This window comes from Staurois parvus, unplaced genomic scaffold, assembly GCF_062004578.1.
Source record: "Staurois parvus isolate SC_StPar_1 unplaced genomic scaffold, SC_StPar_1.0 ptg003143l, whole genome shotgun sequence".
NCBI lineage: Eukaryota > Metazoa > Chordata > Amphibia > Anura > Ranidae > Staurois > Staurois parvus.
Window position 1 is genome coordinate 77,275 of NW_028320939.1, and position 15,227 is coordinate 92,501.

Below are 15,227 nucleotides of genomic sequence, written 5' to 3' on the forward strand. Positions count from 1 at the left end.
CATCACCGCCCTCCAGATATAAGATATATTATACAGAGTGACATCACCGCCCTCCGGATATAAGATATAATATACAGAGTGACATCACCGCCCTCCAGATATAAGATATATTATACAGAGTGACATCACCGCCCTCCAGATATAAGATATATTATACAGAGTGACATCACCGCCCTCCGGATATAAGATATATTATACAGAGTGACATCACCGCCCTCCAGATATAAGATATATTATACAGAGTGACATCACCGCCCTCCAGATATAAGATATAATATACAGGAGTGACATCACCGCCCTCCGGATATAAGATATATTATACAGAGTGACATCACCCCCTCCTATTACACAGTATATCATACATACAATACAGACAGGTTACCTGTAGGAATCGCCATCTCTGTTGTAGTCGCACAGTAAGTAGTCCTTCCCCACCACCTTGTCCCGAGCAATCTTTAGCGGCTGATCCACGGAGGACAGGAGGTCTTCACACAGATTGGGTACCTGGAGAAGAGAGGAGACCTCATTGTCACAACACTCCTTTCCTCTCCCACAATGCACTGGGCCAACATTCTTCCGGCCACTTTGGTAACTTAGACCGAGGGTGGAACATGGCGCCCCTTGCATTGTTCATTATCTTCTATGTTGGGGTCACCAAGCCTCAGGACTGCAGATGTCAAAGAGGTTCAAGTAAGACTGAGATGCAAACCGGCAATAAAGAGATTTCACATCTCCCCGTCAGCGGAACGCGTCTCCTTTAGAAGAAGTCCAGTATAAAACATACTCTGTCTCAGTGTACTGGTCTCAATCCAGAGCACCAAATGTCATTCCTGTCTGCTATCAGCATGAACCCCTTCTGACAAGTTCTCATGACACCAAGAGATAAATGGTGACAGGGGAGGGCACAGCCTGTGATTGACAGCCTCAGCTTTGTGAAGGGGGGGGGGGGTCCCTTCCCTCCAATCAACTCTGCAGTGTGTAACTACAGCTCTCCACACCCTTTTTGTTCTGAACTCTCAGACAAGCTTTATAACTTCAGCTCTTTGAACGGCTGTAGAGAAGAGAGGGCTACAGATAAACAGGTACAACTTCGGCAGGTGGATTTGTTTCATCTCTGTGTATCACCTGAGGCCGGTCACTTCAATGGGCGTATGGAAAGGTTTACAACCACTTTAAGTTTGCCCATCTCCACTGATGGACCATCCATTTGTCGGATCCCTCAGAAACACCCAGTACCTCCTGGCATGGAGGAGCATGTGACCTTCTCCCTTGACTCCCAGGATTCACTGCTCAGGCCTAGGCAGCAAAAAAAAAAAATAAAAACAAAAAAACAAAAACAGGAAAACGCACTAGAGGAGGGAAGGCAGGCATTACCCAGTGTAAATGCCCCCATGGGCCTTTCTAACCTGTTCTTGTGAGATTTGAGTGCCTTGATTTTACCAGGACCCAGGAGAAGGCCCTGCAAGGTCAGGTTCTAAGGTGTTTGGTACTTTTATTTATGATTCTTTTTTTCTTTTGGTTCTCACATTTTATAATCTGAGGTTTGGAGCTGCCTAGTACACCAATCAGCCATTACATTATGACCACCCACCATAACCCGCTGAGGCATGGACTCCAGTAGACCTCTGATGGTATGCTGTGGTATCTGGCAGCAAGCCATCAGTAGATCTTTTATGTCCTGTAAGTTGGGAGGTGGGGCCCCCATGAATTGGCCTTGTTTTCCAGAACATTCCGCAAATGCTCAATTGGCTTGAGATCTGAAGAATTTAGAGGCCAAGTTAAGAACTCAAACCCATTGTTGTGTTCCTCAAACCATTCTTTAATTCATCAGACCGGGCCACCTTCTTCCATTGATCCAGTTCTGATGTTCACGTGCCCATTGTAGGCACTTATGGCTGTGGTCACAGGTCAGCATGGACACCCTGACCGCTCTGCAGCTACACAACAAACTGCGATGCTCTGTGTGTTCCGACACCTTCCTATCAGAACCGGCACTCACTATTTCAGCAAAATGAGCTCCAGTAGCTCTTCTATTGGACCAGACGACACAGACCAGCCTTCCCTCCCCACCTCCATCAATGGGCCTTCCCTCCCTCCCCGCCTCCATCAATGGGCCTTCCCTCCCTTCCGCCTCCATCAATGGGCCTTCCCTCCCTTCCGCCTCCATCAATGGGCCTTCCCTCCCTTCCGCCTCCATCAATGGGCCTTCCCTCCCTTCCGCCTCCATCAATGGGCCTTCCCTCCCTTCCTCCTCCATCAATGGGCCTTCCCTCCCTTCCGCCTCCATCAATGGGCCTTCCCTCCCTTCCGCCTCCATCAATGGGCCTTCCCTCCCTTCCGCCTCCATCAATGGGCCTTCCCTCCCTTCCCACCTCCATCAATGAGCCTTCCCTCCCTCCCCACCTCAATCAATGAGCCTTCCCTCCCTTCCACCTCCATCAATGAGCCTTCCCTCCCTCCCCACCTCCATCAATGAGCCTTCCCTCCCTCCCCACCTCCATCAATGAGCCTTCCCTCCCTCCCCACCTCCATCAAGGAGCCTTCCCTCCCTCCCCACCTCCATCAAGGAGCCTTCCCTCCCTTCCCACCTCCATCAAGGAGCCTTCCCTCCCTTCCCACCTCCATCAAGGAGCCTTCCCTCCCTTCCCACCTCCATCAATGAGCCTTCCCTCCCTCCCCACCTCCATCAATGAGCCTTCCCTCCCTCCCCACCTCCATCAACGAGCCTTCCCTCCCCACCTCCATCAATGAGCCTTCCCTCCCCACCTCAATCAACGGGCCTTCCCTCCCTTCCACCTCCATCAACGGGCCTTCCCTCCCTTCCACCTCCATCAACGGGCCTTCCCTCCCTTCCACCTCCATCAACGGGCCTTCCCTCCCTTCCACCTCCATCAACGAGCCTTCCCTCCCTCCCTCCCTCCATCAATGAGCCTTCCCTCCTTCCCTCCCCACCTCCATCAACAAGCCTTCCCTCCCTCCCCACCTCCATCAACGGGCCTTCCCTCCCTTCCCACCTCCATCAATGAGCCTTCCCTCCCCACCTCCATCAATGAGCCTTCCCTCCCTCCCTCCCTACCATCAATGAGCCTTCCCTGCCTTCCCACCTCCATCAAGGAGCCTTCCCTCCCTTCCCACCTCCATCAAGGAGCCTTCCCTCCCTTCCCACATCCATCAATGAGCCTTCCCTCCCTTCCCACATCCATCAATGAGCCTTCCCTCCCTTCCCACATCCATCAATGGGCCTTCCCTCCCTTCCACCTCCATCAACGGGCCTTCCCTCCCTTCCACCTCCATCAACGGGCCTTCCCTCCCTTCCACCTCCATCAACGGGCCTTCCCTCCCTTCCACCTCCATCAACGAGCCTTCCCTCCCTCCCCACCTCCATCAACGAGCCTTCCCTCCCTCCCCACCTCCATCAATGAGCCTTCCCTCCCCACCTCCATCAATGAGCCTTCCCTCCCCACCTCCATCAATGAGCCTTTCCTCCCCACCTCCATCAATGGGCCTTGGCCGCCCATGAACCTGTCGCTGGGTCTCCTTCCTTGGACCACTTTTGTTCGGTCCTGACCACTGCAGACCGGGAACATTCTAGAAGAGCTGTAGTTTCGGAGTTGCTCTGACCCAGTCGTCTAGACATAACAATTTGGTCCTCATCAAAGTCCTTCAAATCCTTATACTTCTCCAATTTTTCCGCTTTCATCACAACAACCTCAGAGACAACAGGTTCATTGCTGCCCAATAGATCCCACCCACTTTCAGATGTCATAGTAACCAGATCCACGTTCTTCACTTTACCCGTCAGTGGTCAGAATGTTATGGCTGACCGATGTAAGAAGTCCTTGATTTGTCATGCAAAGTCTGCTGTACATTTCGCAGTTCAACTACAGAACAATCTATACCAGGGGCGGACTGACAACTCATGGGGCCCCCGGGCAATAGGGTATCATAGGGCCCCTGTGTCCTTGCCCAAACTCAAAAAAGCCTATGAAAAAGGTGCCAGGGGCATCTCATGGGGCCCCCTACTGACCCCGGGCCCTCGGGCAGTGCCCAAGTTTCCAAATGGTCAGTCCGCCCCTGCTCTATACACAAATTTTCTCCTTACACGCGGCCGGATATCTAGACTGCACCGGCCTCAGTGTGAAGCGCCCATCAAGCCATCTGCGGCAATGCCGATGCGGGGCCGACGTCGATCCACACCAACACAACAGTAAACAGTCGTGTGACGGCAAAGACGAGAACAAAAAAGTGAATCTCCACCAGGAACCAATTAAAGAAAACCTGCCAAAGGAATAAAACGTGGTGATTTTATTCTTGTGGCCAGTTAGAAGGCAGAGAAGAGGAGCGGGAGGACTGGCAGGTCTGGTGCAGCTAACAAAACAGACATCAAAGGCGTCCTCCGCCGACTTCCTCCGGCTCCCAAATAAAAGAGGAATGCAGAGCGTTTAACTGGAGCCAGCGCTGGGCGCACATTCCTCTTCCCTGTGTAGGTCCGGGGCAGAGGACTAATTAGCACAGCGTGGGGAAGAGGAGGGGGCCGCACTTAACCCTTCGCCCGCTGCAAGAACAATCAAGATGGAATTGTGATTTTGTTTCTAGCAAAACTCCATGCAGCTCTGGTAATGAAAACTCAGCAAAGAACACCCAAAACTGACCTGATGTGGATACCGGAGTTCTGGGTTAAAGGGGTTGTGAAGGCCGGCATCACCGACCCCCCCCCCCCTTCAACACCCCCCCATACTTACCTGAACCCGATCTTGATCCAGCACTGCGAAGGGGCTCTCTCCCTCCTCATAGGCTCAGAGACAGCAGAGGAAGCCATTGGCCCCTGATGAGGTTGCACTTTGATGACGAAACACATAGGGGGGGGGCTTATGGTGGAGTTACTTCTTTTTGGAAAGCAAACCGGCGTTCCCGTTTTCACCTTCTGTTGGGTGTTTATAATGCAAGTATGTAAGTGCAAAACCACTTTCCAATGGTCTTAAAGTGGTCGTAAATGCTGAAGGTTTTCACCTTCATGCAGTAGAAAAAAAAAAAACCTGTGTGCAGCTTCTCCCCCAGCCCCGCCCCCCCCCCTTACCGGAGCCCCCATCTTGATCCAGCACTGCGCACAAGAAGGGGGGGTAGAAGCGCTCGGTGGGCAGGAAGGGGGGGTAGAAGCACCCGGTGGGCAGGAAGGGGGGGGAAAAAGCCCGGTGGGCAGGAAGGGGGGGTAGAAACGCCCGGTAGGCAGGAAGGGGGGGGAGAAACGCCCGGTAGGCAGGAAGGGGGGGGAGAAACGCCCGGTAGGCAGGAAGGGGGGGAGAAACGCCCGGTAGGCAGGAAGGGGGGGGGGAAACGCCCGGTAGGCAGGAAGGGGGGGGAGAAACGCCCGGTAGGCAGGAAGGGGGGGGAGAAACGCCCGGTAGGCAGGAAGGGGGGGGAGAAACGCCCGGTAGGCAGGAAGGGGGGGGAGAAACGCCCGGTAGGCAGGAAGGGGGGGGAGAAACGCCCGGTAGGCAGGAAGGGGGGGGTAGAAACGCCCGGTAGGCAGGAAGGGGGGGTAAAAGCGCCCGGTAGGCAGGAAGGGGGTAAAAGCGGCCGGTAGGCAGGAAGGGGGTAAAAGCGGCCGGTAGGCAGGAAGGGGGTAGAAGCGGCCGGTAGGCAGGAAGGGGGTAGAAGCGCCCGGTAGGCAGGAAGGGGGTAGAAGCGCCCGGTAGGCAGGAAGGGGGTAGAAGCGCCCGGTAGGCAGGAAGGGGGTAGAAGCGCCCGGTAGGCAGGAAGGGGGTAGAAGCGCCCGGTAGGCAGGAAGGGGGTAGAAGCGCCCGGTAGGCAGGAAGGGGGTAGAAGCGCCCGGTAGGCAGGAAGGGGGTAGAAGCGCCCGGTGGGCAGGAAGGGGGTAGAAGCGCCCGGTGGGCAGGAAGGGGGTAGAAGCGCCCGGTGGGCAGGAAGGGGGTAGAAGCGCCCGGTGGGCAGGAAGGTGGTAGAAGCGCCCGGTAGGCAGGGAGGGGGTAGAAGCGCCCGGTAGGCAGGAAGGGGGTAGAAGCGCCCGGTGGGCAGGAAGGGGGTAGAAGCGCCCGGTGGGCAGGAAGGGGGTAGAAGCGCCTGGTAGGCAGGAAGGGGGTAGAAGCGCCCGGGAGGCAGGGAGGGGGTATAATTGCCCAGTAGGCGAGGGGTTAAAGCAGCTCTCTCTGAACGGTTTCAAGCTCTGCTATGTCGTTCTTGTAGATGTGGTATTCATCTCCCGGACAGAACAGGACCAGACAATGGAGGTTGCCATTTAGTACAGGTGTGTAGTGAAGAACACCGGGCTCTCTCACATCTGTCGTTTTGTGGATACAATCGGAGCTGGAATGCCTGGGTGGGCTGCAGAAGATGTAGGGATCAGACATTACCGTGTAGACAGATCGGCTATCAGCGCTGTCAGGATGGGGAAGTAAGAACGGAGCTTGCCGTGGCCACGAATTGGAAGAGACGGGAACAATGAAACATAAGTCAAGTCTTCGGGGGACATTCAAGCGGGTCGCACACAAAGAGAAGACAAATTGAAAGAAGTTAATGAGATTCGGATACTTGTCGGCTGAACAAGGTTCCTCTTGTCATACCTGGACCTGCCGCCCCCCTCCTGCCCTCCTATCTGAACCGACTTAATTAAAGTTAACTGCTTGTACGCCGGCCCTACAAGACTGAAGCCTTTGTCCTGGCAGAAACCAGATCCCTCCAGAGATGGCCGCCTGGGCTGCGGACCAAGAGGGGAATGAAAGCGGCGGCCCGTCACGGGCTGACAGGTGGGAAGTGGAGAGGAGGATAAAACATGGCTCTGTGTATCACTTTTCAGTGTCGGCCCTCTGATTCCTCTCTATCGCTCCCCTCCTACCATGCTTAAGAGCAGTCACAGCAGTAAGAGAACACCAGAGGCCATTGTGTGATGGGATCGGCCATCTTCCCATGTTGGTTCAGGTGGGCCAACATGACCGCGGAAAAATGCAGATCCGTAGGCGGACAGTATGGAGGTCACAAGAGTAGATCGGGCCAGGCGCTCATGTTTATAGGACAGCTGTGCAATACTGGTAACAGAGAGGTCAGAGTATGGGCGCCTCTATGGGCATCTGTGGGGATGCAGAGCCAAGCAGGTAGGTGAAAGGACTGCAGGTAAGGGAATTAGGTAAGCTGGCTGGGTGATGGAGACCTAGGTACAGGTAGGTAGACAAGACTATACAGAGGCAGGTATATATCAGCAGACAGGACTGGAGACAGACAAGTATAGATAGGAAGACTGGGTCATACAGGCAGGTATAGACTGATATATAGGAAGACTGGATCATAGAGAGGAAGGTATAGGTGGATAGATAGGATCATAGAGAGGAGGTATAGGTGGATAGATAGGAAGACTGGATCATAGAGAGGCAGGTATAGGTGGGATAGATAGGAAGACTGGATCATAGAGAGGCAGGTATAGGTAGATAGATAGGATCATAGAGAGGCAGGTATAGGTGGATAGATAGGAAGACTGGGTCATAGAGAGGCAGGTATAGGTGGATAGATAGGAAGACTGGGTCATAGAGAGGCAGGTATAGGTGGATAGATAGGATCATAGAGAGGAGGTATAGGTGGATAGATAGGAAGACTGGGTCATAGAGAGGCAGGTATAGGTGGATAGATAGGGTCACAGAGAGGCAGGTATAGGTGGATAGATAGGAAGACTGGGTCATAGGCAATAATAAGAAGGGTACAGGTAGGTAGACAGGGCTGTTATGAGAAGGGTACAGGTAGGCAGACAGGGCAGTAATGAGGGGTGTACAGGTAGGTATACAGGGTTGTAATGATGAGTGTACAGGTAGGTAGACAGGGCAATAATAGGGAGGGGACAAGCAGGTAGACAGGGCTGTAATGAGGAGGGTACAGGTAGGTAGACAGGGTTGTAATGAGGAGGGTACAGGTAGGTAGACAGGGTTGTAATGAGGAGGGTACAGGTAGGTAGACAGGGCTGTATGAGGAGGGTACAGGGAGGTAGACAGGGCTGTAATGAGGAGGGTACAGGTAGGTAGACAGGGCTGTAGAGGCAGGTATCGGCAGTTGGAGGGTGGTAGAGAGGCAGGTATAGGTAGAAAGGGTTGCAAAAGGTTGAGGCGAGTACTGTTAGGCAGAACCATAGAGGGGCAGGTATAGGTGGGTAACTAGGGTCATAGAGGGGCAGGTATAGGTGGGTAACTAGGGTCATAGAGGGGCAGGTATAGGGTGGGTAACTAGGGTCATAGAGGGGCAGGTATAGGGTGGGTAACTAGGGTCATAGAGGGGCAGGTATAGGTGGGTAACTAGGGTCATAGAGGGGCAGGTATAGGTGGGTAACTAGGGTCATAGAGGGGCAGGTATAGGTGGGTAACTAGGGTCATAGAGGGGCAGGTATAATTTGGCAGAAAAGGCAATGTAGGTAAGTAGCTAGGGCTTTAGAGAGGCAGGTATAGGTAGACAGAGTCATAGGTAGGTGGGCATAAGGTAGGTACAAAGTCATAAAAATCCCAGAGAGCTGTAGTACGCAATATCAACTTCACCTAGTAAAGTCCAGCTCTACCCCCCCCCCCCCCCCCCCCGGGAAGGAGAGGGACAAACGGCACTGCCCACATAAGACCCCCCCCAAGTACTGGGGCCCCCGAGAGGATCCCTGGGTACTGGGGCCCCTGACAGGATAGGAGATCATTATAGACATCGGCACGCCAGACCGAACTTTATGACAGGTTTGCTTTAAGATCCAGGAGGAGCGTCCTGGTTTTTCCTGTCGGTTTGCAGGGCGAGCGCCTGTGTGGATCACAAGACATGTGACTGGCAGGGCCCCTAATGTGATCTAATTAATGGGGCCGAGAACAGCAGCTGGGGATCAGGAGGTTCTGCTAATGAGGATTCCCAGACTGGGACAACTCGTGACGCCTTGTCTCCCAATCAAGGGAACCGCACATAAAACCACCTGTGTGCGTCCAACGGAAGCGAACCTCCTGTCCTCCTGGGCTGGATGAACAGCGGCGTGTAGCTGAGGCTTCGGGATGGAAATTGTTCGATAAATCTACAAGTAAAACAGGGGCCCCGGTCCTATGAGGACCATCCTCTTCGTCCCATATTCCCATCGCTGCTAGGGAGGCAGCAGGAGGAGAGGACTGTATATAAAAGGTGCGCGATGACGTCTCTTACCAGATCGATGAGGTCGCTGAGGTTCTTCTCGATCTGTTGGGGAGGGAGTCGCCTCATCAAATCCAAGGCACAGTCCAGCTGCTGGTCACTCTGTAAGACAAAATCCAGAACCGTCACATATCTCATCAGAGGGGCCAACGTACATCAGTGGCCGTATTGTACGTCCGACTTCCTACAAGAGAGAATGTGATAGGGCATTGAAAGCATCGATATTGTGTATCGAACATTACCACTGGCCTCCATTCAGTGTCTGCTACCTCTCTGCCAATCCCTCCACTGGCCTCCATCCCTCTGCCAATCCCTCCACTGGCCTCCATTCAGTGTCCTCCACCCCTCTCTGCCAATCCCTTCACTGGCCTTCATTCAGTGTCCTCCATCCCTCTGCCAATCCCTTCACTGGCCTCCATTCAGTGTCCTCCACTCCTCTCTGCCAATCCCTCCACTGGCCTCCATTCAGTGTCCTCCACCCCTCTCTGCCAATCCCTCCACTGGCCTCCATTCAGTGTCCTCCACCCCTCTCTGCCAATCCCTCCACTGGCCTCCATTCAGTGTCCTCCATCCCTCTCTGCCAATCCCTCCACTGACCTCCATTCAGTGTCCTCCACCCCTCTCTGCCAATCCCTCCACTGGCCTCCATCACTCTCTGCCAATCCCTCCACTGGCCTAAATTAAGTGGCCTCCACCCCTTTCTGCCAATCCCTCCACTGACCTCCATTCAGTGTCCTCCACCCCTCTCTGCCAATCCCTCCACTGACCTCCACTCAGTGTCCTCCACCCCTCTCTGCCAATCCCTCCACTGGCCTCCATTCAGTGTCCTCCATCCCTCTCTGCCAATCCCTCCACTGGCTTCCCCTCGCCCAACGAATAATATTCAAAATACTAACAACGACTTACAAAGCCATCCACAACTCCGCCTCCCCGGCTACATCACCAACCCGGTCTCAAAATATCAACCAAACCGCTCTCTTCGATCCTCCCAAGACCTTCTGCTCTCTAGTTGCCGTGTCACCTCCTCCCATGCTCCCCTTCAGGACTTCTCCCGAGCTTCTCCCATCCTGTGGAACTCAATACCCCAATCTGCCCGGCTTTCTCCTAATCTATCCACCTTTAGATGATCCATGAAAACCTCTTTAAAGAACCCTATCCTGCTTCTACCTAGTAAACTGCCATTTATTTCCTCCATCAGCTCCTCCCTCCCCCCCCCCCCCCCCCGCAGCTATTACCTTTTGTATGACTCAACCCTTCCCCCTAGATCAGGGGTAGGCAACCTGCGGCTCTCCTGCTATTGCAGGACTACAAGTTCCATCATGCCTCTGCAAGTCATAGATGTAACTGTCAGTTTTGTAATGTTGCAATGCCTCATGGGAAATGTAGTTCCACAACAGCTAGAGAGCCGCAGGTTGCCTACCCCTGGCCTAGATTGTAAGCTCCCTGGATCAGGGCCCTCGGTTTCCTCTTGTGCCCACTTGTATTGTAACTGTAATGTCTGCCTTCATTTTGTACAACGCAGCGCACACTGTTGGCGCCATATAAATCCTGTATAAAGTCCTCCGGTAAGCGGCGCCCTCACTGCATCCCCGTTACAATGGACACAAATGAACTTTGATTATGCAGAAACGTCGGAACTAAAGTGAAAACAGATCTAATGTAACCGGAACGACTACGAGCTGCAATTACTGGCCGACAGGCGTAGTGCCGGCATCATCCTGCAGGGGGAGCTGCGACCCTCCGTTGATCTCGCAGATAAGGCGATCTCACATCAGAATGGGGCTGGACGGCGGCCTCTCGCCGAGCGCTGCCAAGAGCACACCCTGATGGATTCGCACACTATGCCTGGCTAGCGATCCCTCCTGCGATTTGATAGAACATTTAGACTTGGCTGCTTTTAAAGTTCTTTGTTTGAATTTTCTCTACGCTGAAGAGAGGAAAAAGGAAAAAAGATGTAATTTATATCTGGCGTTCCATCGGAGCGAGGGCGTGATCTCATCCCCTGAACCGCGCTCGGCGCGTACAGCGGGCTCTGCGCCTACCAGGTCCATTCTCGCCAGATCTGGCTTTAGGAATCAGAAGGAGCCCCCCTTCCCCCCCCCCCCCGCGGGTCACATACAGGAAAATACTAGCCAAAGCAGCACTCCAGACAAAACTGAAAATGAGGATGTATACTGGAACTACCCCCCTCCCCACCCCCCATCACCCACCCTGCTGAGAGCTTTGGGTTTTGCCTTCATCAACCGGTCCACCTCCCCACCTTCTGGGGATAGCAGAGAATCCCGGCTTGAAATCTAGGAGAGAAATTCCCAGACACACCCACTCCTGGGCACCTCCCCTCCTCTGAATAATCTGGATAGGTGGGAACCCCAGGTTCGAAATGTAGGAGAGAGATTCCCAGACACACCCACTCCTGGCCACCTCCCCTCCTCTGAATAATCTGGATAGCTGGGAACCCCAGGTTCGAAATGTAGGAGAGATTCCCAGACACACCCACTCCTGGGCACCTCCCCTCCTCTGAATAATCTGGATAGGTGGGAACCCCAGGTTCGAAATGTAGGAGAGAGATTCCCAGACACACCCACTCCTGGCCACCTCCCCTCCTCTGAATAATCTGGATAGCTGGGAACCCCAGGTTCGAAATGTAGGAGAGAGATTCCCAGACACACCCACTCCTGGGCACCTCCCCTCCTCTGAATAATCTGGATAGCTGGGAACCCCAGGTTCAAAATATAGGCGAGAGATTCCCAGACACACCCACTCCTGGCCACCTCCTCTCCTCTGAATAATCTGGATATGTGGGGACCCCAATCTTGAAATGTAGGAGATGATTCCCAGACACACCCACTCCTGGCCACCTCCCTGTTCTGAATAATCTAGACAGCTGAGACCCCCTAGCTTGAAATATAGGAAAGAGGTTCCCAGACACACCCAGTCCTGGCCACCACCTCCTGATTTTTGATCAGAGCCTCCCCTTACATCAGGGGCCTTAACAGAGTCCCTTCTTACAGCAGAGCCCCCCCCCCCTTACATCACAGCCCCCAGCAGAGTCCCCCCTTACATCATAGCCCCCAGCAGAGCCCCCCCCTTACATCCCAGCCCCCAGCAGAGTCCCCCCTTCCATCAGGGCAGTCTGCAGAGAGGTCTCAAGGAAAGGGGACCTGGCTGTGCGGATTGGCAGGCTGCCTGGCTGTGTGTTCAGATGCTTGCCTGTAGCTCAGGTAGGTAGCCCCATGGAGGGGGAGGGACGGGAACATCATCTGTTCCTAACTCCCTCTGAGTCTCTAGAGGCCGGAGAAGAAATCACGGAACTGGAACCAGCGCCGGCTGGGGGGGGCGTGAGAACGCCAACGGGGCTCAGAAGAGGCTTCCACCCCAGGAATGTCCTCCTGGAAGACAGTGGGAAGAGCAGGACCGGCTCGGCGTTCACATTCCGGGTAATTGGATAATGAATGTATCCTGCACAGATGTGAGCTCAGAGCACAAGTGCGCATTCCACAATCCCCCGCGGCCCGCCAATTCACGTCAACAGCACCGCTCAGCGCCGACACAGACCAACATGGCGACTGACAGACGCAATATGGGGTTCAGCCGCAGGATGGGGGTCCAAACAATGCAACCCCGGGACCGCCGTGTCTGCAGATATCTGTACAACCCGCAGGACGGGGGTCCAAACAACGCAACCCTGGGACCGCAGTGTCTGCAGATATCCGTACAACCCGCAGGACGGGGGTCCAAACAACGCAACCCCGGGAATGCAGATATCCGTACAACTCGCAGGACGGGGGTCCAAACAACGCAACCCCGGGATTGCAGTGTCTGCAGATATCTGTACAATCCGCAGGACAGGGGACCAAACAACGCAACCCCGGGAATGCAGATATCTGTACAACCCGCAGGACGGGGGAACAAACAACGCAACCCCGGGAATGCAGATATCTGTACAACCCGCAGGACGGGGGTCCAAACAACGCAAACCCGGGACCACCGGGTCTGCAGATATCTGTACAACCCGCAGGACGGGGGTCCAAACAACGCAACCCTGGGACCGCAGTGTCTGCAGATATCCGTACAACCCGCAGGACGGGGGTCCAAACAACGCAACCCCGGGAATGCAGATATCTGTACAACCCGCAGGACGGGGGTCCAAACAACGCAAACCCGGGACCACCGGGTCTGCAGATATCTGTACAACCCGCAGGACGGGGGACCAAACAGCGCAACCCCGGGAATGCAGATATCTGTACAACCCGCAGGACGGGGGTCCAAACAACGCAAACCCGGGATCACCATGTCTGCAGATATCTGTACAACCCGTAGGATGGTCAGTCCACAATCCTGAAGAAGAGCAAAGCACAACCACTGTACACCAGTAATACACCCCCCCAGTCTTCTACCCTCCCTCCACCCCCCCACCCCACCCGTCTTTATCCTCCATCTGTTCCCCCCTAGTCTTATATCCCCCTCCATCCCCCCCATCTTACATCCGCCTTCCATCCCCCCCAGCCTTATATCCCCCCTTTATCTCCCCCCCAGTCTTATATTCCCCCTCCAGTCTTATAACCCCCCTCCATCCCCCCCCTTCTGTCTTACATCCCCCCCTCCAGTCTGGCACAGGTGTACTGGCTCCTCCCCTGGAATGAAGCGGCTTCATCTCATGCAACCGCACACTGGGAGCTTCTCACAATGTGCATTAGAAGCTGCAGTAGGTCACACAGAGCTCCGCCTCATTTCCGGTGGAAGGCTGGAGGGGAGGAGCCGGGACACACTGGCGGAAGGCTGGAGGGGAGGAGCCGGGACACACTGGCGGAAGGCTGGAGGGGAGGAGCCGGGACACACTGGCGGAAGGCTGGAGGGGAGGAGCCGGGACACACTGGCGGAAGGCTGGAGGGGAGGAGCCGGGACACACTGGCGGAAGGCTGGAGGGGAGGAGCCGGGACACACTGGCGGAAGGCTGGAGGGGAGGAGCCGGGACACACTGGCGGAAGGCTGGAGGGGAGGAGCCGGGACACACTGGCGGAAGGCTGGAGGGGAGGAGCCGGGACGCACTGGCGGAAGGCTGGAGGGGAAGAGCCGGGACGCACTGGCGGAAGGCTGGAGGGGAGGAGCCGGGACGCACTGGCGGAAGGCTGGAGGGGAAGAGCCGGGACGCACTGGCGGAAGGCTGGAGGGGAGGAGCCGGGACGCACTGGCGGAAGGCTGGAGGGGAGGAGCCGGGACGCACAGGCGGAAGGCTGGAGGGGAGGAGCCGGGACGCACAGGTGGAAGGCTGGAGGGGAGGAGCCGGGACGCACAGGCGGAAGGCTGGAGGGGAGGAGCCGGGACGCACAGGTGGAAGGCTGGAGGGGAGGAGCCGGGACGCACAGGCGGAAGGCTGGAGGGGAGGAGCCGGGACGCACAGGTGGAAGGCTGGAGGGGAGGAGCCGGGACGCACAGGTGGAAGGCTGGAGGGGAGGAGCCGGGACGCACTGGCGGAAGGCTGGAGGGGAGGAGCCGGGACGCACTGGCGGAAGGCTGGAGGGGAGGAGCCGGGACACACTGGCGGAAGGCTGGAGGGGAGGAGCCGGGACACACTGGCGGAAGGCTGGAGGGGAGGGGCCGGGACGCACAGGCGGAAGGCTGGAGGGGAGGAGCCGGGACACCTGGGCTCATGCAAGAACCTGAACGTCCGGTCTTAAATTACAACCACGCACCTCTGGGGGCAGCAAATACCAGACCTCAGGGGTCCTCTTTCTGTGCCTTCTCTCGGCTCCAGAGTTGTCATCACAGTAAATCACACCACGGCGGCACAGAGAACCTCCCATAGACGAGTCGGCACCGTTCTAAAAACCTGAACACTCCCAATTCTTGGCGAAGCCCCCTGTGAGCCGCTCTCTGGCCCCCCCGCCGCAATATTTGTCATTTTATAGGTGCAACGCCGCTAAATGCGTTTCCTCCCGGCCCAGCGGAGGCGCTCTACACTTCAGCGGCTCCATGGCGCTATTAATTATGGCGCGGGTTCCCTGCGGCTGCGGAGGCACCTCGGGGACGAAGGCGTGACCGGCGCACCTGGCACGCCATCCGGGAGCCTCGTCCTTTGC

At 55.6% G+C, this 15,227-nt stretch overlaps 1 protein-coding gene across 1 annotated transcript in view; it reads right to left on the bottom strand.

Annotated features, from left to right (window-relative positions):
• The window catches only part of CAPZB (capping actin protein of muscle Z-line subunit beta), a 36,420-nt gene extending 27,138 nt beyond the window's left edge, over nucleotides 1-9,282 (bottom strand). Inside the window, exons 1-2 of the mRNA XM_089667272.1 lie at nucleotides 9,160-9,282; nucleotides 383-504 (exon numbers count right to left, since the gene is read on the bottom strand). Coding sequence (XP_089523398.1) covers nucleotides 383-504; nucleotides 9,160-9,216 — 179 coding nt within the window. The 5' untranslated portion in view covers nucleotides 9,217-9,282. The remainder of the gene's footprint in view (nucleotides 1-382; nucleotides 505-9,159) is intronic.
• Between the last annotated feature and the right edge of the window lie 5,945 nt (nucleotides 9,283-15,227).